At 46.7% G+C, this 26,077-nt stretch overlaps 2 protein-coding genes across 2 annotated transcripts in view; both read left to right on the top strand.

Annotated features, from left to right (window-relative positions):
• The window catches only part of LOC135974151 (serine/arginine repetitive matrix protein 2-like), a 994,828-nt gene that overhangs the window by 70,473 nt on the left and 898,278 nt on the right, over window positions 1-26,077 (top strand). The window lies entirely within an intron of this gene.
• C2CD6 (C2 calcium dependent domain containing 6) overlaps window positions 1-26,077 on the top strand; it is a 61,006-nt gene that overhangs the window by 6,856 nt on the left and 28,073 nt on the right. Inside the window, exons 5-10 of the mRNA XM_065561265.1 lie at window positions 1,620-1,742; window positions 3,300-3,344; window positions 6,835-7,023; window positions 9,190-9,333; window positions 11,935-12,003; window positions 25,249-25,340. Of these exons, the coding sequence (XP_065417337.1) occupies window positions 1,620-1,742; window positions 3,300-3,344; window positions 6,835-7,023; window positions 9,190-9,333; window positions 11,935-12,003; window positions 25,249-25,340 (662 nt within the window). The remainder of the gene's footprint in view (window positions 1-1,619; window positions 1,743-3,299; window positions 3,345-6,834; window positions 7,024-9,189; window positions 9,334-11,934; window positions 12,004-25,248; window positions 25,341-26,077) is intronic.

The raw sequence follows: 26,077 nt of genomic DNA, 5'->3' as shown, positions 1-26,077 counted from the left end.
GTGACTATTCTCTTTTTTTTTATCAATGTACATCTCATCTGGGTTCATAAAGTAAAACTGCAATGAAGTCTGCAGGCTCCGCTCCAGTCTCTTAACCACAAGACTGTTTTTCTTCTGCCCAGAGCTGAGAGATTGTTATTGCTATCTGGTCAAGGGAGGATGAATTGGAGACTATTCTCTGGTTGAGTAGGGTGCACATATATCGTAACATCGTAGAAATCATTGGAGTTACATTGGTGTAAAACTGGTATAATGGATTGGTCAGGCCCATAGTGTTCGCTTGGTGCTTTATATTAATTTGTCAAGTATGGTACAGTGTACTGGGGATATGTGACTCATTCTGTCATTGTTCAAGCTAAATTGTGAACAAGCAAATAGTTGTTCCGTGGTTTAGATTGGAGAGTGGAGGGAATAAAAGGGCAGATTTAAGATTGTTTTGGGTAGTAAAACTCTGCATTTCCATGCTTTCCAATGTTTGATTTAAGTGTAATCTTAACTTTGAATTTCTGGGCTTTCAGATATTTGTATTTTATTTAATTGCAATGTTTTATTAAGATATTTTCCCTCTGAAGTTATTGATACATATTTACAACCTTATGTCCAGCTTAACTTGGTTTGATGTGGAATTTTTTGGGGCTCATTTTTAAGAATAACTTAGTGATATGTAGGTGTATGTAGTATGTTACTAAAAACGCACTCTTAGCTCCATTTAGCCAATTCCACTACGCCATTCCATCTTTGTCGAACTAAGTACACTTAATCTGAGCTGTGCCTACTGGGAGGGTGGAAGGTGGTGAGATTGACGTGAAGCATGACTGGGTGATATGGGGGAAGTCAGAATGCCTTTGCTAGTGGGTGTGATGGGGTTCTCCATTTAGCCTTTGTTGTGGAACATAAATTCCTGTTATTTGAGGCAATTGAAACTTACTAGTACTATTACCCCTTTTGACCCAAGTAGTAAGCCAAAATTTAGGGTGTTTTGGGTTGTTTCCTTTAAGAGAAATTGATGATAGTCAGATGTTTCTTTGATGTAGTCCTGTTTACTTACAAAGAAGGTGCACAAACTCCTGTTTCTCTGAAAGCAGTAAGGTCAAACAGCAGGAGGCAGTTTCCGTGCTCATAATTCCAAGCCTGCATTTCCAGCCAGCATTCTGCCCACAAACCCTTTTTCTTAGTTTTCGGTCAGGACCATGCTACCAATTCTTCTCTTACTGTCTCCTGGCTTTCTGCCTGCCTCTGACATGCAACTGCAGTTCAATTAATTGCCAGTCCCTGCGTTTATCATCCCTCAGGGCATCCTATTGGACCAGATCGCCCCTACTGCCCAGACCTTGTGTGAAGTCTACTCCTTCATTGGAAGTTTCCATTGTTCCAACTATTACAGTACTAAACAGAGGGGCATTTAATTGTTCTCCCATTTAGCCTAAATGGAAGGTGCCTGCTACTATGCCATCAGTTTCAAAGAGATCTGTGAGTGCCCAGCCTTCACTTGTTCCCCTCAGAACTGTGTAATGAGTGCTGTAGCAAATGGGTCAGTTTACCCCAGATTTAACCCTTTTCTCATTTGCTCTTGTTGCTCCATGTAGATAGCATGTAGATGTTGTGTTTTAATTTTTCAGGTTCCAAGGCGGCAAGAGGATGAGCGGAATAGGATTATTCTAGAATTGGTAGGATTTCAAGGTCCAAAAGACTTTCCAAGGTTGCTGGGGAGTGCAACTGTACACCTTTATGAAGTCATTAAGGTGGGTCTGACAAAAGAAAAGATTATCTAGGACGTGTTCTAAATTGTTTGTTCCACACATGCTTTGGCAAGTAGTACACAAGATAAACCATACTCACAACATCAGCTGTTTGTACTGAAACAATAGAGCAGTTAATATAACAAAGCAGTATTTCCTTATGTAAGTGTCCAGTTTTTAGCTGACTGGGTGATAATGTACTGTAATAATAATAGTTGGTACTTATATTGTTCTTTCTATCTTTGAAGTGCCTACAAAAATGTAATCCTCGCAAGACTTGCAAGATATTGTAGATAAATAAATTTCAATATCTCTGAGATACTGAGGGCTTAAGGCCAGTTTTTCAAACTTGGGTGTCAAAAGTTATTTCCTAAAACAAGTGTTTAGGTACCTAAATATAGAATTGGGTCCCAATCCTGCAACAACTGACGTGCATAACTTTACTTATGTGAGTAGTAGCATTAAAATCTGTGGGACTACTTGCATGCATAATGTTACTTGCATGTGTTTGCAGGATCCGGGCCTTTGACACCTAATTGTCATCACTCAAGTTTGAAAATCTGGTTCTAAATAACTTTTGTAAAGACAAAAAATGACAGTGGCAAAACTAGGATTTGAATTCACAATCTCAAGATCGGACAACTAGCTTGCCTAACTGCCTTTCCATGTATGCTTCCTTTTATTTGATTTTTAAACTATAACAATGTGTGGGAAAAGTATGTTGCATTGCAGTGGGGTGAACACCAGCTCTTGCCCTGAAGGGATTGGAAAAGCCCTTCAGAGGGCCGGAGCTGTGGAAGGGAGCAAAACCCCAGCTGATTGGTGGAAGTGGCTGCAGCTGGGGCCACGCCCCAAACTGAGCAACTAGGCCTGAAAAGAAGGCCAGGGCAACCAGAAGCTCAGGAGTCTCACTCTGACTGGAGAGAGAGATAGGCCTGGCTGCTGGGGAACTCACCAGGGACCTAGAGTGAGGCAGAGCTGGGGAAACGCCTTGGGGGCAGGGAAGCCCTAGGCCAGCAACTCCCCAGTTTGCAGGGCCTAGTCCTAGGCCCACATAGGTATTGGGGTTGCAGAGGGGCAGCCTGAGGGTGGGTGAAGGCAGCCAATCCAAACCCCTTGTTGCCTGTGATGATTGGCTGATAGACTGCAGTCCGCCCCAGGGCAAGGAGGCTAGACTGTGACTGGCGGTAGCCACGACTGAGGCGATGTGGGGATAGGGGATGGGGGTTCCCCTGGGTGGGGAGACCCAGAGAGAGTGGGGTACTGCCAGGGGGGCAGCACCCAAACCAAGGGCACTGGGGTCCGGGAGGGACACGGGGCCAACGATGGGCGGGACATCTGGCCTGCAGAGGGTGCTCCGGTGACTGGTGAGCTAATTCCCGAGACCACCAGCAGGAGGCGCCGCAGGGGTGAGTCTGCGCCTGATTACAAACATCATCTATTGTAATTACAAATTTTGTGTATTCCTCTTACATGCTTGGTAATATAGTACTATAAAACACTGGTTTTGGAGATTTGTGAATCTAAATATTCCTTTTCTTTCTTTCCCCACCCACCCAGAAAGGCCACTTCATTGAAACATGTGCCATGAGGATTGGAAATATGGTAGGATTTCTTTGGTGAAATTACAAAATAATATACATAGGTGACTTCATGTCATTGCAATATAATTTTAATTGCATACAGATATATGCATATAAATTGAACACAGCATTATAGCCTTCCAGGAGCACTGAATGTTAAAGTGACTAAAAACAGAGAGAAAAGGATAGTGAAAGAGAAGAATGGAAAGTAGACCCCAATCCTTGGCTGGAGTAAATCAGCATAGCACCAGTGATGTCATAAGGTTCACTTACAATGGATGGGCCATAGTCTACACGGTGATGCCAGCACAGCTTCATTGACTTCAGAGGAGTTGCACTGATACTACTGACAACACAATTTAGATAGTCTGCATAATAAGAAAATTTCAGACTCTTAAAATTATTAGGGAGAAGTAATACACAAAAATCAGTCTGTGTAAAACTGTTTACTAACCTACTGTATGCTAGCCAAATGTTTAGGCCATGTGAATTTTTGTAACCTACTGAGTCATCTCCAGTTTCTGACACACATTGGTTTGTAGGTTTGGCGGTGCAATTCAGGCCAAGATTGAGATTGTGGCAATGTAGGGCCTTACTGTGGCATAATCCTGGAGGGCAACAAAAACTTATCTGCAGAGGAACCCAGAGGTGCCCATTGTATCCACAACATTGGACAATGCTGAGTGGAAAGAGGGCATAGTCAGGATGATCAGAAAATACACCAATTCAGTGCATCCCCTTGCAGACTCTATTGGTGAAGCTCCTATGTAAACCTTGGCAGAAACTAAACTTGCCTTCCCATGCCATAACCCTTGAGGGAAGTTGGCAGGAGAAACAATGCCTGCTCTTTCCCCATGATGAATTTTCCCTTTGCGCTGGGTAGATGAATCTAGCCCATTGTGTCTATGCAATATAGAGAATACAGGTTGGTAAGATTGATATTGTCATTATGTATGACCCATAGCAGTATGAAACAAAGTACATACAGTTTATGCTACTTTATGTATTCTTAAACGTACACAATGTTTTATGAGAAGTTTGAAAATGCATTAGACAGATTAAACACTGAGTTTTTGGTACATTATCCTTTTGTAGGCAAAGCCCATAAGTGAGCATGGGTTTTCTGAATTCAGTGCTCAGATGAATGTGTGTATTATCAGGAGCAACAGATACATGAAAACAGACAAGGAAAAGTTCTCCTATGATTGACTGTACACACATACATTCCACTGGAAGTGTATGAGAGTTTTACTGGCCGAACCAGCAGGCGGCACATGGGCCCCCATTTTCCTCATGTGCTGAGCCTCTAAAAGGGCATGGTCGGCAGCTCCCTCTCAGTTCCTCCTTACTACCCGTGATGAGATTTGGACCTCACCCTCACCCTTGAGCTTCAGATAGTCAGCCTTTGAAAATAAGAAACAGTTCTTTTATATAACTGTAGTTTAGTTCAGTGTAGTTAGTAAATTAGGTTAACTGGGATTTACTATATAGAAATCCCCAGGTTTTAAACAGTGTGCCACATGCAAGGCTGTGATCCTTGTTAGTTGCCTAATCTTCTTACGCAAGGGACATGTGAAGGACAAATGTCCTATTAGTTCCTCAGTCCTGACAAGAATAAAGAAACAAAGGGATTTGTGCCTTAAAGTGCATTTTCTGATGAAGGCAATGCGTCTTTCCTCAGAGACTGACCCTGACCAGCAGTGGTCAGAGAGTTTTTCCTGAAGAGTGCCCCTCCCACTGCCTCAGTCACTAAGCTGAAATCATGTTCCTGTTCTGCAGCCTCCTTGAAGCACTCAAAACTATTTTCGTCATCACAGACCGATATACCTTAGATATCTGATTCTTGGACTATCAAAAAGGCTCTGAAAAAGTCCTCCGGTGCTAAGTTGATGTCTGGTCGCAAGCACCAGCACCATCGGAGGTGGCATTGTGGACCCCAGATTCAGCGGGTCTGTGAAAACCAGTGCCTGCACTTCTACTAGAGAGAGATTTGACTCTGGCACTGTTGGGTCCAGCATCTTTGATGTCAGGAGCTGAGCATTTACCTCTGCAATCAGTGACATTGATGCCATGGGCTTTTTCGTGGCAAAAGATGTTTTGTCTCTCCTCTTCCAGGCTCTTCCTTGTTGTATTATCTGGTCCTGATCTCAATGGCCTCCACTACATCAGCACTATGAGCACTACTAATCACTAGGGCTCCGTCTTTGCAGGGCCATCCCTACCCATACGCAAACTACGCAGCTGTGTAGGGCACCAGGAAATTTGGGGCACCAATTTCCTGGTGCCCTATGCAGCTGCGCGCTGCGTCCAGCTCCAGTGGCCAGTAGGGTTACCATATTAAAGGTTTTTAAAAAGAGGATACTCCATGGGGCCCTGCCCCTGCCCCGCCCCAACTCCGCCCCTTCCCCAAAGTCCCCTCCCCAACTCTGCCCCCTCCCCTGAGCGCCCCGCATTCCCCCTCCTCCTCCCTTCCAGCCACGTGAAAAGGGCTGCCCGAGCGCTACCGGCTTCACGGTTTGCCGGGCAGCCCCCAGACCTCCAGACCCTGCGCCCTGGGCCAGGCGCTTCCCCAGTGCAGCCGGAGCCCGGGAGGGGGCGCAGCGGGTCTGGAGGTCTGGGGGCTGCCCGGCAAACCGTGAAGCCGGTAGCGCTGGGGCAGTTCTGCTCTTTAGCTGCACAGCTGAGGTGTCTGGGGGGAGCAGCAGCCACCGCCGCAGCGGGGAATCCGCCTGCAGCTCGCAGCCTGCCGGAGCCACTCAGGTAAGCAGGGGACTGAGGCAGGGATGCCGGCATTTTCCCGGACATGTTCGGCTTTTGGGCAATTCCCCCCTGATGGGGATTTGAGCACCAAAAAGCCGGACATGTCCGGGAAAATCTGGATGTATGGTAACCCTAGCGGCTAGCCCAATTCCCCGGATGGCTGAGCTGGCCTCTCGTGGGCTGCACGCAGCAAGGCCCAGGAAAGCTGCCGCCATCCCTGCCCCACCCCTTCCCCTCAGCCCCCGCCCCTGCTCCACCCCCCCACCTCTTCCCGCTCCTGCTCCGCCCCTTCCCCCCCAAACCCCATCCCCTGAGCTATGTGTCCCGGGGTACTGCAGCAGGGGTTGGGGTTGGGCCCGCCCTGCACTCAGTGGGCGGCGGGAAGTGGAGCGACCCGGCCCCAGCCCGCCAGTAAGAGACGGAGGCCTGGGACACCCCCCAACCCCTGCAGAGGCCTGGGATGCCCCGCCCCAGAGGCCCAGGGGCTGCGTAGGACACCACAATCTCTAGGGATGGCCCTGCGTGTTTGTCACAGAGGTCACAGATTCCGTGACTTCTGCAGCGGCTGACCCCAGGCGGCCCTGCAGCCAGCCGCACCACCCACTGCTGGAGTGGCCCCACACCGGCTGCTGCATGATAGGTCATGGGCCATGATTTTTTGTTTCTTGCCCATGACTTTTACTAAAAATACCCATGATTAAATTGTAGCCTTAATAATCACCACAGCACTAGCAGTTCCATCTTCTTCATAGATGCAGCCTGCTTCCTCTCCATCGGCACCATCAGCAGTAACTCAACTGTCTGCACTGTGTCCTCCCTGTTTGCTTCAACCAACACCGCCAGATACATCATCAACTTTGGTACTTTTGGGACAGCACTGTATGTCAGTCACCCATGCAGAGACCTCCATCAACACATACTGGGATTGCTCTGCCATTCATTGAGGGGAGTAATATTGCCTCATCTTCAGACACTGACCATGATAGTCCCACGTATCTGTCAAGGTCTTTCAAGTCACCATACAGATCATGTTCTAGGGATACATGAACCCTATTAGAACTGTATTATAAAGACTCCCCATTATGATGCCCACCACAATGGCAGTACAAAGACTGGGCTGTCCTCCATGGTCCCCCTGGGCCTCTTAGACCAGTGGCTCTCAACCTTTCCAGTCTACTGTGCCCCTTTCAGGAGTCTGATTTGTTTTGTGTACTCCCAAGTTTCACTTGACTTAAAAACTAATTGCTTACCAAATCAGACACAAAAATACAAAAGTGTCACAGCACACTATTACTGAAAAAAAATTGCTTACTTTCTCATATGTACCATATAATTATAAAATAAATCAACTGGAAAATAAATATTGTACTTTCAGTGTATAGTATATAGAGCAGTACAAACAAGTCATTGTCTGTATGAAATTTTAGTTTGTAGTGACTTTGCTAGTGCTTTTTATGTAGCCTGTTGTAAAAGTAGGCAAATATTTAGATGAGTTGATGTACCCCCTGGAAGACCTCTGCATACCCCCATGGATACATGTACCCCTGGTTGAGAACCACTGTCTTAAACTGCTCCAAGAGCATCTAGGTCTCTGTTGGCCACACAGTGCAGGAGAAAGTCGCCTGCTCAAGCACTTACAGCAACAAGAAAAGATCCTCCTCCTAACCTGAAACCCTCTCTTTTTTGGAGCCCACAGAGGAAGAGGATGCTAGAGAGAAACCCCTGGATAGTCCCCCTCAATATTTCTTTCTCTTCCCCAGATGAGGCCATCACCCCAGAGTCAACATTGCCTCCTCTTGAAGACTGTAAAATTTTTCAAGGTCTCAGTAGGAGGGTGTCCACTTCTCTGGGAATACAGGTGGATCTTGTGCAGGACAATCCACACAAACTATTGGATATCTTACAAACTTCCACTCTGGGAACGATTGCCCTTCCCATTAATGAAGTCTTGCTGGATTCCACAAAGACCCTTTGGGAGACACTGGTTCTCTACCCAACCCACTGCCAAATGAGTGTACAGATGGTATCAGGTTCCCCAGCAAGAGTTTGAATTTTTTTTTTACCCACATTGCTTCTTTCGTGACTCTTTAGTGGTCACAGTGGTACACAAGCATTCAGGGCGGTCTTACTCTCTGGCTACCCTGAAGGATAAGGAGTAAGAGACTGAACTTGTACAGTAGAAAGGTTTATGCCACTGCAAGACTTCAAATGAGGGTGTCAAATGACCAGGGCTGTCCCTACCCATATGCAAAGTATGCAGCTGTGTGCTGCTGCAGGCCCTGCTCCACCCCTTCCCCATGGCCCCCGCCCATGCTCCACCCCAGCCCCGCCTCTTCCCACCCCTACTCTGCCCCCACTGCACCCCTTCCCCAAAGCCCCCACCCCTGCCCCGCCTCTTCCTGCCCCTGCTCCACCCCAACCCCGCTCCCACTCCCCTGAGGACTGCAATAGAGAGCGGGCCTGCATTCACTGGCATCGGTAAGTGGAGTGACCTGGCCCCAGCCTGCTCTGCTCCCCTGGCTCCCAGCCGCGCTGCCAGTGAGTGCTGGGGGGCGGTTCTCCCCTGCCCCCCAAGCCTGGGAGCCAGGGGAGCGGAGCGGGTTGGGCCCGGGTCGCTCCACTTACCGCCGCCCCGTGAGTGTGGGGTCGGGTCTGCCCTGTACTCACCAGGCGGCAGGAAGTGGAGCGACCCAGCCCCAACCTGCTCCGCTCCGCCGGCTCATGCTGGGGGGCGGTTTCCCCCTGCCTCCCAAGCCACCTCTCCTCCCCCCCGCAGAGGCCTGGGGCCAGCTGCTCCCCTCCCCACCCACAGAGGCCTGGTGCCCCCCACAGCGTCCCCATGGGGGGGGGGTCTGCATAGGGCACAAAAATGGCTAGGGCCGGCCCTGCAAATGACCTGGCATTGTCCAAATGCACCTTTATTAACTAGTCAGCAATTTCAAAATTTGTGAACAACTGCTCAAAGAATACGAGATCACTTTTCGAAGTTAGTCTTTGAGAGTCATCTCACAGCACAGATATCTCTCCAGGTGATTATCGACATGTCAGATACCACGTCATGTTCAGTGGCTTCAGCCATCTCAATGAGATGCTCTTCTTGATTGCAGACCTCTGGCATCCCAAAAGATCTACAAAATACAATAGAAGATCTGCTGTTTGAAGGTGCTAAACTGTTTTCTCAGATGACCAGTGACACCATGTGCATGTTGAAAGATTCTCATGTGGTCCATTTGCTGGGTTTCTATATCCCAGTAACAAAAAGGAAGCTGTTTAAGCCCCAAATGCGGGACAGATCTTACTACCAGAAGAAACCTGAATGTAGAGAAATCAATATTACAACCAACACAGCGAATAGGTTTCATAGGGGCAGATCTCTATGCCACAACTGCCATGGCTTACCTCCCAATGATGAACTGGTTCCGGTCCATAGTCTTTCTGTGTGAGAATCTCAAGTCTAACCCAAGGACAACAGTGCACTTGTGTCTACAACTGTTGGGACACATGGCTTTGTGCACATACATGATTCAGCATGTCAGACTGCACCTCAGATGTCTGCAGGTCTGGCTTCACTCAGTATATCATCCAAGCAGACATTCACTGGGCACACTGCACGAGCGGATCAGTCCCTGAATTGGTCGTTAGACCCTTAGAATGTATGCAGGGGTTTCCTTTCCTACCACCAGAACAAACTGTGACTTTGGTAACAGATGCATCCACTGGGGTTGGAGGGCCCACCTGGGTCAGCTTTCAGACTCCAGTACTTTGGATGCCTCAGGAACTTTTGTTCCATGTAAATGTGCTGGAACTTTAAGCTATTTGTTGGGCCTGTGAAATGATAATTACTACTGTCAGGGAGCAGGTGGTTCAAGTTCTCAGCAGGAACACCACTGCTATGTTTTATCTGAGCAAGCAGGGAAGTGCGAGGTCATCTCAGCTGTGCCAAGAAGCAGTCCACTTGTGAAACTTCTGTATAAAGAACAATAGCTTGCTAAAGGCTTTTCACCTTCCAGGGTGAAGAACATTATTCCCTCAGCAGAAACTTCAGAGACCATCATGAGCGGTCAATAGGGAGGGATATTCTCCAGCAAATCTTCTGTTAGAGGGGTTGTGCAATAATAGACCTCTTTGGAACCAATCTGAACAGCAACTGCAGGAGCTTCTGCTCCAGGGCAGGTCACAGCCCAGATTCCGTGACAGATGTCTTTCTTCTTCCCTGGTCGAACCATCTACTGTATGCATTCCCTCCAGTAACTCTGATTCTGAGGGTGATCAGGAAATGAAAAATAGCCAAGGCAAACTTAATTCTTGTAGCACCTGCCTGCCTGACCTGGCCAAGATAGTACTGGTATACAGATCTATATCAGCTCCCCATTCGTGCACCTATATCTCTTCCTCTGGTCGAGGATCTCTTGTCTCAAAACCAAGGCAAGTCACTATGCCCCAATTTACAGTCTCTTCACCTATTGGCATGGAAGATCTTATTTGAGCAGTGAGGAAAGTCTGCTCCTGTGACGTCCAAACCATTCTAGTGAACAGCAGAAAGGATTCCACCAACACCACATGTGCAGCAAAATGGAAAAGGTTTTAAATCTGGGAAGAATGTTATCAGCTATCTGCTGATAGAATAGAGATGAGACTCCTACTGCATTGTAAATCCTCTGGTCTCGCTATCAGTTCAGTGAGAGTCCATTTGACGGTCGTTTATGCAGTACACCCAGCAGTGGATGGATTTTCCATCTTTTTTGCATCACTTGGTATCCATAAGTTACCCATATCCTTAAGTTTATGCCCAAAGTGATATTACCATTCCACCTCAACCAGACTAACATCTTTCAGTGTTCTTTCCAAAGCCTCATTCTTCCAAGGCTGAAGAGAAGCTTCATACCTTGGATGTTCGGAGTGCTCTGGCATTTTATTTGGACTTTCAGATCCTCTCCCAGGATGTTTGTAGCCTACATTGAGAGCATTAAAGGACCACCTGTTATAGGTCTGCGTATTTCACATTGGATGTCAGATTGTATTAAATGTTGCTATGATCTGGCAAAGGTCTCTCCGCCACTGAGAATAACAGCCTACTCTACTAGGGTTCATTCCACTTCATCAGCCTTCTTGAGCAACATTGCTATAGTAGACATTTGTAAAGCAGCAATGTGGTCATTTATACATCCCTTCTCCATATACAGTACTACACTATTACTCAAGCTTCCTGAGAGGATGCCAACTTTGGCAAGTCATTATTGCAGTCTTCTTGAAGTAGTCTGAAGTCCTACCACTTGTAAATAAACTGCTGGTGAGTCACCTACAGTGGAATATATATTTGCACAATCACTCAAAGGAGAAAAAAAATGTACTTACCTGTACACTAACTGTTTGTTCTTTGAGATGTATTGTGCATATGTACATTCCGTGACCCTCCCACCTTCCCTGCAGCTTTGAGTTTAGTTTACCAGCTGTGCGAAGGGACAGAGAGGGAGATGGTGACCACGTCTCTTTATACCCTCAGCTTGGTACACAAGGATAGCAGGGGTGCACGTACTACCCAATGGTATGACGAGTAAAAGTCTCTTACTCAAGTACATTAGGTGCATGTACACCTACAGTGGAATGTACACGTACAACACATCTTGAGGAACAACAGTTACTGTATAGGAAAGTAACTGTGGAGATTTTTTTTATCCCTAATAGGAATTGCCTATTAAATAAGTAACATGTTAATAAAAAGGGTATGTCATGTATTTTTCCCTTTGCTTACCATACTTGTACTTGTTTACCGTGGAACTTGTTTGTAAATGTATTTGCTGTAAGAGTTAATTACTTGTTACGTTTAAAAGAGAAAAATGTTACATTTTCAGGTTTTCTGCACAGCAGAAGTGGAGTTTATGTTCTGCTATGGAAGTTTCGGATATGGCTACTCGCACCAGGTTTGGACCTTTTTTTTGATCTGTTATAATTTTGGACTAGAGCTATTCCATTCCAAAGTTCAGACATTTATAACTTCCATAAAAATTTGTATTTGGGGATGATATTTTCCAAGCTTGGATTAATCCTTATGGGGAATCCTTTTGTAAAGATATGGTATTTGAGTGAGATGAAGATGAAAAAAAGTTGTATGCTTAAAACTATATTATATATATATATATATGGTGTTCATCTAGCTAGCAAATAAATTATAACAGTATAACTTGAGTTTTGTACTTTTGATACACTTTCACTGGGTGTATAGACCCCGTGCTGGCATGAGGTCTAAGGGTTAATGCAGCAACTACCAGCCAGTGCTGACTGGCACATCCTCGCAGCAACTAGGAGAATAAAAGAGCTGAGAAACAGAGGGACAGAGTGGCTGCCAGAGCAGCAAGCAGACTAGAGAAGGAAAGTCCTGCCAGCAAACTGGTGAGAAGCTACCCAGGGACAACTCTGTAGAGAAAGGATGACTGGAACCACAGGCTGAAGTAGCCCTCAGTAGCAAAAGAGGTAGGAAGGAGCTCAGGGTACAGAAGGAGGAATTGTTGAGGACTGATTCTGGCATTGGGTTCCACTACTAATCCCTCAACAGAGACTTAAGAACCAAAAGGGGTTTGCAGGCCCCCTGAGGACCAACACTAGCTAGCCCCCCGCCAAGTATAAGGGGAAACATGTACATCACAGAAGGACTGAAATTAACACCCTTCATAGTCCAGAATAGGACTGCCACAGAGACTCGGGCAAGAAGAGCTGACTCACAGTCCTGCTGGACCGAGCAAACTCTGTGCAATGTTGCGTCTGACCAAAAGGGGCACTGATACAGTAGCACACCAGCCCATATGTGGTACCAAAAGTGGGGTTTCACTGTGTCTGAGCCCCCAGTAAGGCCTAAGATGGAGGAAGCACTCAGATTGCTAGCCCAGCAGTGGGCTGCTGCCTTGATTCAGCAAGCAATGGCTCAGGAGCAACAATAACAGATGCAGACCTTGACGCTACACTTGTTACAGGCTCAGCAGTGGCAAAATGACCTGCAAACAGTCTCTCACTGACAACAGCAGGAGGCCTGCCACCCAGGCCACGGCTCAACAGCAGAGCCAACAAAGGTTGGATATGTAGCCATCCAGCAACAGCAGCTGGGTAAATGTATGGGGGCAACACTTAGGATAGCACCACCCGCACTGGCTAGAGCTACGGCATAGTTGGTGAGTTGGTCCAGCAGTCCTGTGCTGTCCAAGATGGGACCTGAGGATGACCTGGAGGCCTTTTAGGAGATCTTCGAACACCTCACCACCTGCACCCACTGGGACCCTGAGACCTGGATCATCCACCTCGCTTCTGTTTTGACCAGGGAACCACAGGCCCTCAACCAACAATCCGTCCTTGACTACCCAATGGTAAAGGCAGCCATATTTGACTGGCTGCAATTAAGTGAAGAGACTTGTTGCTATTTCAGAGAGCAGAGATGTAGCACATTCATGCAGCCGCAGGCACTGACAAAGAAATTCAAAGGTGTCAGCTGGAAGTGGATGAGACCTGAGGCTAGAACAGGGGTCGGCAACCTACGGCACGCGTGCCAAATATGGCACGCAAGCTGATTCTGAGTGGCACGCAGCTCCCCTGACGCGGTCCCGGCCTCCAGCCCCACTTAGCTCCCCCGCCCCCCGCTTTCCCCTGTCGGGGCAGGAGGCAGAAGCTTGGTTCTGTGGCAGCCAAGCTTCCCCCCGCCCCCGCTCCAGTGTGGTGCTTTCCTGCCCCGCCTACTCTCGGTCCCTGGCCAATCAGCTGGTGGCCCTAGCGAGGGGGATGGGGAAGAGTGGCAGCGTGCACACCGCTCCGTAGAGGACGCAGAGAGAGGTAGGGACGGAGCCTGGGGGAAAGGGGTGGAACAGGGCATATCCCTTCCAGCCCCCTGCCGTGAGCTGCTCAGGGCAGGGGGCTGGGAGCACCCCCACAAGCCGAGCACCCCAGCCTTCTGCCCTGCACCCCAACACACACTCAGCCTTCTGCCCTACACCCCCTACACCCCCCATCCCTCTGCCCTGAACCCCCCACCCCAACACACACCCAGCCTTCTCCTCTGCACCCCCATACCCCCAGCCTTCTGTCCTGCACCCCCTACACCCCCCAGACCTCTGCCCTGAACCCCCCCACCCCAACACACACCCAGCCTTCTCCCCTGCACCCCCTACACCCCCCAGCCCTCTGCCCTGAACCCCCCACCCCAACACACCCCCATCCCTCTGCCCTGAACCCCCCACACCCCAACACACCCCTAGCCTTCTGCCCTGTGCCCCCCACAACCCCCAGCTCTCTGGCCTGACCCTTGAACCCCCCACACACCCAGCCTTCTGCCCTGCATCCCACCCTGCCCTCTGCCCTGATCTCTGAACTCCCCTCCACACACATCCCAGCCTTCTGCCCTGAACCCCTCCCTCAGCCCTCTGCCCTGATCCATGAAACACCCCCAACCTCCCCCCAGGTCTGGGGTCCCGGCCGCAGGCCCTGATCAGCCCATTGCTGGCCTAGGTGAACAGAACCCCAGGCTGGCAGCGAGCTGAGCAGGCTGGTGGCGTAAGATCAGCATTTTAATTTAATTTTAAATGATGCTTCTTTAACATTTTGAAAACCTTGTTTACTTTACATACAATAGTTTAGTTATATAATATAGACTTATAGAAAGAGACCTTCTAAAAACGTTAAAATGTATTACCGGCACGCAAAACCTTAAATTAGAGTGAATAAATGAAGACTCGGCACACCACTTCTGAAAGGTTGCCGACCCCTGGGCTAGAATGAGCAAGCAGATAGGTGAACTGGTCATCCTCGAACAGTTTCTCTGGGTCTTCTCCACAGCTGTGCAAGGGTGTGTGCAGAGGTACTAACCAGAGACTCTGGAAGAAGTGGTGAGGCTAGCAGGGAACTATTTGGAGGGTAATACCCCACAAACCTGACCCAGCAGGCCAGAGCCTGCCTCCTCTTGTTGGACTAGGGATGCCCTTAAGGAGGTGGGGGGGATGGCTGTTCTGAGACCAGGGCTGGACTCACCCTTGACAGTGCGGACTCTGAAGATCGCACCAGACCAAGACCCCAACTATCCTACTGTGACATTCTGTACTTTGTGGGAACATCCTACACCCCCATGTTCATCCTTATAATATGATTGTGTGGTATCCAATGCAAAGTTTGTCATGTTGGGTGTCTTCGGAAGGCTCATGATGCACTGAGCATTGTCGTTACAGTGATGTTATAGTAAAGTTATAGGTTATAATTTCATGTATATAGTTATGAGGCTGAAAATGTATCCTCATGGCTTAAAGCAAGCCCAGGCAAAAACTCTCCAAGAGCGGAGCAGCAGTTCACACCTCATCAGCCCAGCCTCACAGGAACAAAGGACACTGGCCTGCGCAGCAACAAACGGATCTGTTGGACTCTTGAGTGAGTCACCCACCTTCTTTTGGTCAGTTTGGGACTGCGATGAGGTAGTGCTCACCTGACTCTGAAGTGAGCGAAGCCAAGAGGGAAGAAAGGACACGATAAAAGGGGGAGACGTTTGCCATGCTCTTCCTCTCTCTTCTACCTACACCTACAGACACCACACCAAGCGACTGAAGTGCTGATCAAAGGGGAGAGCCTGGCTGGAGAGCAACCAGCCAGCCTGTGGTGAGAAGCATCTAAGTTTGTAAGGGCACTGAAAGTGTTAAGATCAGTTTAGAATGCGTTTTGCTTTTATTTCATTTGACCACATCTGACTTATGTTTTGACATATAATCACTTTAAATCTATCTTTATAGTTAATAAATCTGTTTATTCTACCTGAAGCTGTGCGTTTGGTTTGAAGCGTGTCAGAGACTCCCCTTGGGATAACAAGCCTGGTGCATATCAATTTCTTTGTTAAACTGATGAACTCCTATAAGCTTGCAGCGTCCAGAGGGCATAACTGGACACTGCAAGATGGAGATTCCTAGGGTTGTATCTGGGACCGGAGATATTGACTAGTGTCATTCGGTTGCACAATCCAAGCAGCAGCTTACATGCCAGAGGCTGTACGTGAACAGCCCAGGAGTGGGTGTTCTCACAGCAGAGCAGGGTAAGGCTGGCTCCCAAAGTCAAGGTTTGGAGTGACCTAGCAGATCACCAGTCCAGATAACACCAGAGAGGAATGTCACACCCACCATTACAGGATTCACTAGTGAGGATGATCTGTTTCCAGTGTGAACAAGTTCATATCAAGAAAGATTGCCCAACCATAGAGTCTAGTTATGAGGCCGGCTTCTCTTTACCCAGCCTCAACCAAATGCTAGGCGGTTTGAAATTGACAACCATAATGAATGTTGACAAGCTAGAGTTATAAGCCCCAATGGACTCAGGTTGTGAAGAAACCCTAGTGAGAGAAGATCTGCTGAGGAAAGCTGAAGTCCACTCAGAAGGCACAGTATCCTTAATGTGTCGCCATGGGTACATGAGGAACTACTCCTGTACTAAAGTCCGTCTAACAGAGGTGGACAGTCTGGCCACCTCATGGTAGGCTTAGCATGTATTACCCAATCCTGTTGGGATGGGATTGTCTTCACTTTCAGACACTATTACAGATGCTCTTGAGAAGCTGAATGGAGATGGCTGGTGAAATAGAACAGACTCTGGGCGACCTCTTTCCCTTCAAGGACAAGGACTTTTTCCTACCCCAATGAAGGCCTGGCGCACCAGGAATGAGAAACGCACTGCCAGATGTGAGGGACGTGACCTATGCAAAAGAGACCAGCGTTGTTGTCTGGGTGAGTCAGACGACTCCCACTGGAATGGGTATTCCTAGAGTTCCAAACCTGGAACGAGACCTAGTGGATGTGGGGAAGCTGTAGGGATCATCTGACCTGCAAGTCAAACAGCAGAGGGAAGATTCCTTCAGGAGAGTCTATGAAGAAGGCATAGCTCTTATAGATGGGGAAGTGGTGACACCTGAATTAGCCACTCACTTGCCTTGTTTTGAGTTATGAGGAGACTTACTCTGTCGTCTAGCACAGGGTACGCTTGACGGTGAACTGTACATCCAACTCTTTGTATCCCACATATTCAGGCAGGAAATACTCAAGTTGGCCCATCAGGTACTAATGGTGAGCCACCTGGGCCAGGAGAAAACTCTCGGCCGTCTATTACCCTGTTTCTTTTGGCCCAGAATCCATATGAAGATAAGAGAGTGTTGTGCCTCCTGTCCTGATCGCCAACCGGAAATCCCCAAACAAGTGTGACATTGGTTCCCCTTCTATTGGTGGAAGTCCCATTCAAGCGGGTAGAAGTACATGTCATCATCACCTGTAGAGAAGAGTACTGCCAGTTATTAATACATACTGGCTGGCATTGACTATGTCACCTGCTAACCAGAACCAGTTCCTCTACAAAGTGCTATAGCTCTGGTAATAGCAACAGAGCTGTTAAAAATAGTTGTGAGAGTACATAAGAACATAAGTGTGACGTTGCACTCTATTTGATTTTATGAAAGTATGCTGATGAGTGTGAATATAATGTAACTAAAATATGCTTCATGCAAAAGGTCTCTTGTAAGGTATCATTACAAAGCTTTTAATTTACTGAGTGTGGTCATCCTATTTGTATAAATGTATAACTCTTGTATCTGAAACTAGAAATATGAAATATAACTCTGAGGGCCTATTGTAATTATGCAAAGTGTGGGCCATTAATGGTGGTTTGGAATGTTGATGGCTCCCATTAACCAGGACAATTGACTGTAGCTGGCTCTGTTTTACTTCTGAGTCTTCCTGTATACCTGTGTGCTGGCAAGTGGGTAATGAACTCTTACAGTGACATGTGATCATGTCACCTGAACTGGAATCCATCTTTAACCTAGTGTTTTTCCATTGAGAAGGAGGGGTGGGAACCTAGAGGGACAAAGGATTCCCGCCTTATGCAAAAGATATATAAGTGGGTGGAACAGAACAAATGGGGTGGCCATCATGAGAAATCCCCTAGCTACCACCTGAGCTGGAACAAGGGCTGTACCAGGGGAAAGGATTGTGCCCAGATTAGGAAGACGTCCAGTCTGTGAAAGACACTTATTGAAACATCTCTGAGGGTGAGATTTTATCTGTATTCAGTTTTATTACTGTACTAGGCTTAGACTTGCATGCTTTATTTTATTTTGCTGGTAATTCACTTTGTTCTGTCTGTTACTACTTGGAACCACTTAAATCCTACTTTTTGTATTTAATAAAATCACTTTTTACTTATTAATTAACCCAGAGCATGTATTAATACCTGGGGAGGCAAACAGCTGTGCATATCTCCCTATCAGTGTTATAGAGGGCGAACAATTTGAGTTTACCCTGTATAAGCTTTATACAGGATAAAATGGATTTATTTGGAGTTTGGACCCCATTGGGAGTTGGCCATCTGAGTGTTAAAGACAGGAACACTTCTTAACCTGCTTTCAATTAAGCCTACAGCTATTAGGGGATGTGGTTCAGACCTGGGTCTGGGTTTGCAGCAGGCTAGTGGGTCTGGCTCAAACCAGGCAGGCCACTGAAGCTTTCAGTTAAGTCTGCAGCTTTGGGGCACGTGGTTCAGACTCTGGGTCTGTGTTGCAGAAGACTGGCGTATCTGGCTCAACAAGACAGGGTGCTGGAGTCCCAAGCTGGCAGGGAAAGCAGGGGCAGAAGTACTCTTGGCACATCAGTTGGCAGCCCCAAGGGGGTTTCTGTGATCCAACTCGTCACAATAAGAATGGCCATACTGGGTCAGACCAAAGGTCCATCTAGCTCAGTATCCTGTCTTATGACAGTGGCCAATGCCAAGTGCTTCAGAGGGAATGAACAGAACAGGTAATCGTCAAGTGATCCATTCCCTTTCGTCCATTCCCGGCTTCTGGCAAACAGAAGTTACGGACACCATCCCTGTCCATCCTGGCTTATAGCCACTGATGGACCTATCCTCCATGAATTTAGCTAGTTCTTTTTTGAATCTGTTATAATCTTGGCCTTCACAACATCCTCTGGCAAAGAGTTCCACAGGTTGACTGTGTGTTGTGTGAAGAAATACTTCCTTTTATTTATCAGAGGGGTAGCCGTGTTAGTCTGGATCTGTAAAAAGCAACAAAGAGTCCTGTGGCACGTTATAGACTAACAGACGTATTGGAGCATAAGCTTTTGTGGGTGAATACCCACATTCACCCACGAAAACTTATGCTCCAATACATCTGTTAGTCTATCAGGTGCCACAGGACTCTTTGTTGCTTTTTTCCTTTTATTTGTTTTAAACCTGCTGCCTATTAATTATATTTGGTGACCTCTAGCTCTTATGTTATGAGGAGGAGTCAATAACTCTTCCTTATTTTCTTTATCCACACCAGTCATTATTTTATAGACCTCTATCTTATCCCCCCTCAGTCGTCTCTTTTACAAGCTGAAAAGTCCCAGTCTTATTAATCTCTCCTCATATGGAAGCTGTTCCATGCCCCTAATCATTTTTGTTGCCCTTTCCTGAACCTTTTCCAATTCCAATACATCTTTTTTGAGATGGGGTGACCACATCTGCAGGCAGCATTCAGGTGTGGGTGTACCATGGATTTATATAGAGGCAATATGATATTCTCTGTTTTATTATCTATCCTTTTCTTAATGATTCCCAACATTCTGTTAGGTTTTTTGACTGCCGCTGCACATTGAGTGGATGTTTTCAGAGAACTATCCACAATGACTCCAAGATCTCTTTCTTGAGTGGTGACAGCTAATTTAGGCTCCATCATTTTATATGTATAGTTGGGATTATATTTTCCAATGTGCATTACTTTGCATTTATCAACATTGAATTTCATCTGCTATTTTTAGAGGGGTAGCCGTGTTAGTCTGGATATGTAAAAAGCAACAGAGTCCTGTGGCACCTTTAAAACTAACAGATGTATTGGAGCATAAGCTTTTGTGGGTGCATGCATCCGACGAAGTGGACGTTCACCCACGAAAGCTTATGCTCCAATACATCTGTCAGTCTTAAAGGTGCCACAGGACTCTGTTGCATCTGCTATTTTGTTGCCCACTCACCCAGATTTGTGAGATCCCTTTGTAACGCTTCGCAGTCTGCTTTGGACTTAAGATAGTTAAGTAGTTTTGTATCATCTGCAAATTTTGCCACCTCACTATTTACCCCTTTTTCCAGATCATTTATGAATATTTTGAATAGTATTGGTCCCAGTATAGACCCATGAAGGACACTATTTACCTCTCTCCATTCTGAAAACTGACCATTTATTCCTACCCTTTGTTTCCTATCTTTTAACCAGTTACTGATCCATGAGAGGACTTTCCCTCTTATCCCATGACAGCTTACTTGGCTTAAGAGCTTTTGGTGAGGGACCTTGTCAAAGGCTTTCTGAAAATCTAAGTACACTGTATCCACAGGATCACCCTTGTCCACATGCTTGTTGACCCCCTCAAAGAATTCTAGTAGATTGATGAGGCATGATTTCCCTTTACAAAAACCATGTTGACTCTTCCCCAACAAATCATGTTCATCTATGTGTCTGATAATTCTGTTCTTTACTATAGTTTCAACCAGTTTTCCCGGTACTGAAGTTAGGCTTACTGGCCTGTAATTGGCAGCATAAGCGCTGACTCTGTGAGTGCCCCAGGGCACACTTGGGGGCAGGGGCGGAACGGGACAGGAAGAGGTGGGGGTGGGCGGAGGCAAGGCGGGGGTGGGAAGAGGCAGATCAGTGGTGGGAGCCTGGGGGAAGAGGGTGGGGTGGGGCCTAGGACTAAGCGGGGGTTGAGCACCCCTGGGGAAAGTTGGAAGCCGGCACCTGTGATTGCTGGGATCACCTCTGGAGCTTTTTTTTAAAAATTGGCATCACATTAGCTATCCTCCAGTCATCTGGTACAGAAGCTGATTTAAATGATAGGTTACATACCACCGTTAGTAGTTCTGCAATTTCACGGTGGCACTTTTTTGGTTCTCCTACTACGTTTTTAAATTTGGGGTATACTTTTAAATTGAGCCTCTATTATGGTGTCTTTAAAAAAATTTCCATGCAGCTTGCAGGGATTTCACTTTTGGCCCTGTACCTTTGAATTTCTGTTTAACCAACTTCCTCATTTTTGTAGAGTTCCCCTTTCTTAAATTAAAAGCTACCATGTTGGGCTGCTGTGGTGTTTTCCCCACCACATATATAATTTAATTATATTATGGTCACTATTACCAAGTGGTTCGACTATATTCCCCTCTTGCACCAGATCCTTGCTCTACTTAGGACTAAATCAAGAATTGCCTCTCCCGTTGTGGGTTCCAGGACTAGCTGCTCCAAGAAGCAGTAATTTAAAGTGTCAAGAAACTTTGTCTCTGCATCCCATCCTGAGGTGTCATGTATCCAGTCAATATGGGGATAGTTGAAATCCCCCATTATTATTGAGTTTTTTATTTTTATAGCCTCTAATCTCCCTGGGCATTTCACAGTCACTATCACTATCCTTGTCAGGTGGTTGGTAGTATATCCCTACTGCTATATTCTTATTATTCAAGCATGGAATTATTGTCCATAGAGATTCTATGGTACAGTTTGGTTCATTTAGGATTTTTACTTCATTTGACTCTTCCCTTTCTTTCACATATAGTGCCACTTCCCCACCAGCACGACCTGTTCTGTCCTTCTGATATATTTTGTACCGTGGTATTACTGTGTCTCACTGATTGTCCTCATTCCATCAAGTTTCTGTTAGTTACTCTCCTGTGGAAAACCATACAGTAACTCCTCGCTTAACGTTGTAGTTATGTTCCTGAAAAATGCTGCTTTAAGTGAAACAATGTTAAGCAAATCCAATTTCCCCATAAGAATTAATGTGGGGTGGGGGTAGGTTCCAGGGACTATATTTTGTGTACATACACACACACACACACACACACACACACACACACACAGAGTATAAGTTTTAAACAAACAATTTAATAGTGTACACAGCAATGATGATTGTGAAGCTTGGTTGAGGTGGTGGAGTCAGAGGGTGGACGAGGGTGGGATATTTCCCAGGGAATGCCTTACTGCTAAATGATGAACTAGCACTCAGCTGAGCCCTCAAGGGTTAACACATTGTTAATGTAGCCTCACATTCTACAAGGCAGCATGAAGGGAGGGAAGGGAGACAGCATGGCAGAGAGAGACAGTGACATACACCCTGTGTGTGAGAGAGAGAGAGATGCACATTGCTCCTTTAAGTACGCTGACCCCACTCTAAGTGCATTGCCATTTTAAGTAGATCAGCAAGCTGCTGCCAGCAAGCTCCCTCCATCCTGAGCCCTGTCCTATCCCCCCCTGCTCTATGGAGATGGGGTAAGCGGGGGGGCAGGAGCAGGGGGACACCCTGACATTAGCACCCTTCTTCTCCCCCACTTCCCCCTGCACAGCAAGCAGGAGCTCCCAGGAGCAGCTCCAAGGCAGAGGGAAGGAGCAGCACATGGCAGTGAGGGGAGGGACAGCTGAACTGCCCAGCAATTGATAGCCTGCTGGGCGGTTGCCGCTCAGGGAATTTAGGGGAGTGGAGAGCTGATGTGGGGGCTGCCGGCCCATCCTGGTTCCAAGCCCCCACCAGCTAGCTGCAACGGGCTTCTTTTCCTGCAAGCAGTGGACAAAGCAGGCGGCTGCCAAACAACGTTATAAAGGAGCACCGCGCAACTTTAAACAAGCATGTTCTCTAATTGATCAGCAATGAAACAACGTTAACCGGGACGACTTTAAGTGAGGAGTTACTGTACATAATAATTGAAAAGGAGTGCCTTGCAGTGAAGTGGGCTATTGAGACACTAAGATACCATCTACAAGGCAACCACTTTAAGCTGGTGACTGACCACACCCCACTAAAATGATTGCACTACATGAAAGAAATAAACACAAGAGTAATGAAGTGTTACCTTGGCCCACAATCCTCCTCCTCCTCAGTTGAGCATTGCCCTGGCTGTCAAAACAAGAATGAGGATTTCTTCTCCCAAGAAGTGGGGAGCACTTCTTCCGCAGAGAATGCTTCCATCCAAAGGGGGGGGGGAAGTCTGTTGTGGGGTGAATAAACCCCCATGCTGGTCTGGCCACCAAGGAGATAATGCAGCAACTGCCAGCCAGAGCCAGTTGGCATCCTCTCAGCACTCAGAGAATAGAAGAAGCAGTGGGGTGGGGCAGCTGTCAGAGGAGCAAACAGACTAGAGAAGAAGTACTTGTGGCATCTTAGAGACTAACAAATTTGTTAGTCTCTAAGGTGCTACAAGTACTCCTGTTCTTTCTGCGGATACAGACTAACACGGCTGCTACTCTGAGACTAGAGAAGGAAAGTCCTGCCAGCAAACAGGTGAAAAGCCACCCAGAGACAACACCTTAAAGAAGGTATGACTGGAACCACAGTCTGAGGAAGTAGGAAAAGGTTCAGGGTATGGCAGGAGAAATTGTTGAGGATTGATTCTGCCTGCCTGGTTTAAGGGTCCTGGCTGGAATCCAGAGAAATGGATGGCTCTGGGCTCCCCTATTGTTCCCTCAACAGAGGCTTAAGAACCAAAAGGGATTTTCAAGCTCCCGGAGGACCAGAACCAGCTAGCCCCCACCAAGCATAAGGGGAAACCCATACACCCCAGAGGGGCTAAAACTAACACCCTTCACAGAATGGGATTGCCATCAAGACTCAGGCAAGAAGGGCTGAGTGACCATCCTGCTGATCCAAGCAGACTTTGTGCAATGCTCCGTCCCACATCAGCGCACCAGCCCACAATAATTATAATTATCTCTACACTTTCTACATATATCCTATAATGGGGAATGCTCACCTTGTAAGTGCCTGCTGCTGCTTGTGGTATTTAGGCCTTTTCCTGCTCCTGGCACCCCTTTGTTGGTTGTCAGCCTTGCCTGGCAGGTCTTCAGTGGCTTGGCCCTCCAGCCAGGTCACCCAGTCAAAATAAACCCCTTCTGGGGTTGCAGAGAGTCCAACAAAACTGTGTATCTGCCCTCACCAGTGTCTTCAGCCCTCTGTCTGGGCCCTTTAAATTCATCCCTTCACTTAGGCTTCCAAAGGAGCCTTGTGCTCTTCTCCGGGTTTTGACTACTTCACTGGTGAGCAGTTGGGGGAACAAGGGCCCACCCACTACTCCAGCTTTCAACACAAGGACCCTATAAACAGCAGCTACATACCACTCACTTCAATTAATTGTGCTTGTTCCCTGGGCCTCTTCCCACCTGGCACTTTTATATTCAGCCCGTTCATTAGAGTTAAAGTTCTCAGGTTCTTTCTCCAAGCTTAAGCAAAATGCAGCCAGAACCAAACTCTGACTGTCCCTCAAGCTTCTTTGGCCAGAGAGGCACATCCTTCCTTGCTCCTGTAATCTCAGCTAGGAACTGACCTGCTAAGGCCCTGCATCTCCTTTTATCATCCATCATCCAGCTGGCCTAAGATTGGCTGCTTCCATGCAGCCTCTCTAGGCAGGCCTGGAGGATGCACCTTCGCAGCTTCTTTCCTGGGGTGGGTGTGTTACTACTGAGCACAGGGCCTCCAGCAGGGAACCATGAAGGCCTGGTATACCCTGTCACACATCCCCATAAAACTTATGGAAAAAACACTTCTTCTCAGGAACTCTTGAAGAACTGAAGCTTGATGTTTTTTTTTTTTTAAGTGAATCTTTTTCAGCAATATAAAAGGCCAAGATAAGCCAAAAAGACATTAGAAAAATCTGAAATTTGAATGACCTAGAAGTTTTTATACCCCCATGTCTGTAATATTCCTTGTGTGATTTGTCCCAAACTTTCTCAAAAGTTTCTTTCCTAGAATGGGATGTGGCATAAGAAATTTCAGATAGGTTGGTTTGTTTTTAGTGAGATAAGGTTTGGTTTTGAAAATCGGTCTTCTAATGAGAAACTAACTTTAGCCTTAATTATGGAGGAACTAACATCTTTCTATAATAGGAACCATGTGAGTGGGTTTTACAAAATATTTCAGTTATAGTACTATGCAACCCACAAATTGGTTTCAGTAATTGGCTTTGATAAATTATTAGCAAAACAGTACCTTATTCTCACTTGCTCACTGTACAGCTTTTTCTTGTGTCCTCCCAAATTTTTCAGTCTCTCTGGTTTTATTGAAGGTTTCAGATATTTCCCGAGTTCATCAAATCGTTGGGTAGTACTGTCTACAATATCAATGCTAATTATTCACTTTAATAGCAGTATTTTCCTTCTGTAGCTGAAACATTCTGCAGCAGATCTTCGGAAGACCACTAAACATTCCATGTTTATTCGGATTCCACCACCTGAAGACAGAACAGATCCTCAAAGGTTCTTAAGAATTATTTTTGTTAATGATATTTAAAAATACCATGGACATCTGTGTGTCTGTCCATGTGTTGTTTATATGACATTTCATAATGTAACTATTGCAAGTAAGTACTATTCATTCAGCAATCATACTTTCTGCATCACTGGGGAAATAAATTTTCTAATAGTCAACCTAAATTGGAGGAATTAGGATCATACTTCTTTGTCTTCCTCTCATCTATTCTGCATGAAGGCAAGGAGGAAAGGAAAGGAGAGTTCCCCAGGATTTTCTCCTTTCCCCCACCTCTGCAACCATAACACTTCAGTAACGGCCAGTGGAGCTCCCTGACTGTATGGAGTACTTGCTAAGGGCCAGATCCTGCAACAGGATCTGCAGGAGTGTACCTCTATAGCCCCATTGAAGTCAGCTGGGCTCCATGCAAGCACAGGGTCTGCTCATATGGATTCTGTTGCAGGATCTGATTCTTAGTGATTGGCACTTCATTCACAGGCAGAGTGAGCAGAACACTGACTTCTTTCTTGCAGACTTAGTGTCTGGGTATGAAAGCTACCAGTCAAGGCTCCCATCTGTTGTACATGTGCTTTCTGAGCCCTAACTATGGAATGGGCCTGACAACCTTCTTCCATTCCTACAGAGGTATTATGGCTCTTCTCTCTCTCTCTCTATCTCTCCCCTACACTATCAGCAGGAGAACAGAGGTTCATGACTGAGTCACAGACATGGTATCATGATAACA

This window comes from Chrysemys picta, chromosome 11 (assembly GCF_011386835.1).
Source record: "Chrysemys picta bellii isolate R12L10 chromosome 11, ASM1138683v2, whole genome shotgun sequence".
Taxonomy (NCBI): domain Eukaryota; kingdom Metazoa; phylum Chordata; order Testudines; family Emydidae; genus Chrysemys; species Chrysemys picta.
Note: the sequence above shows the minus strand (reverse complement) of the source record. Positions and strands in the feature narration are given on the sequence as shown.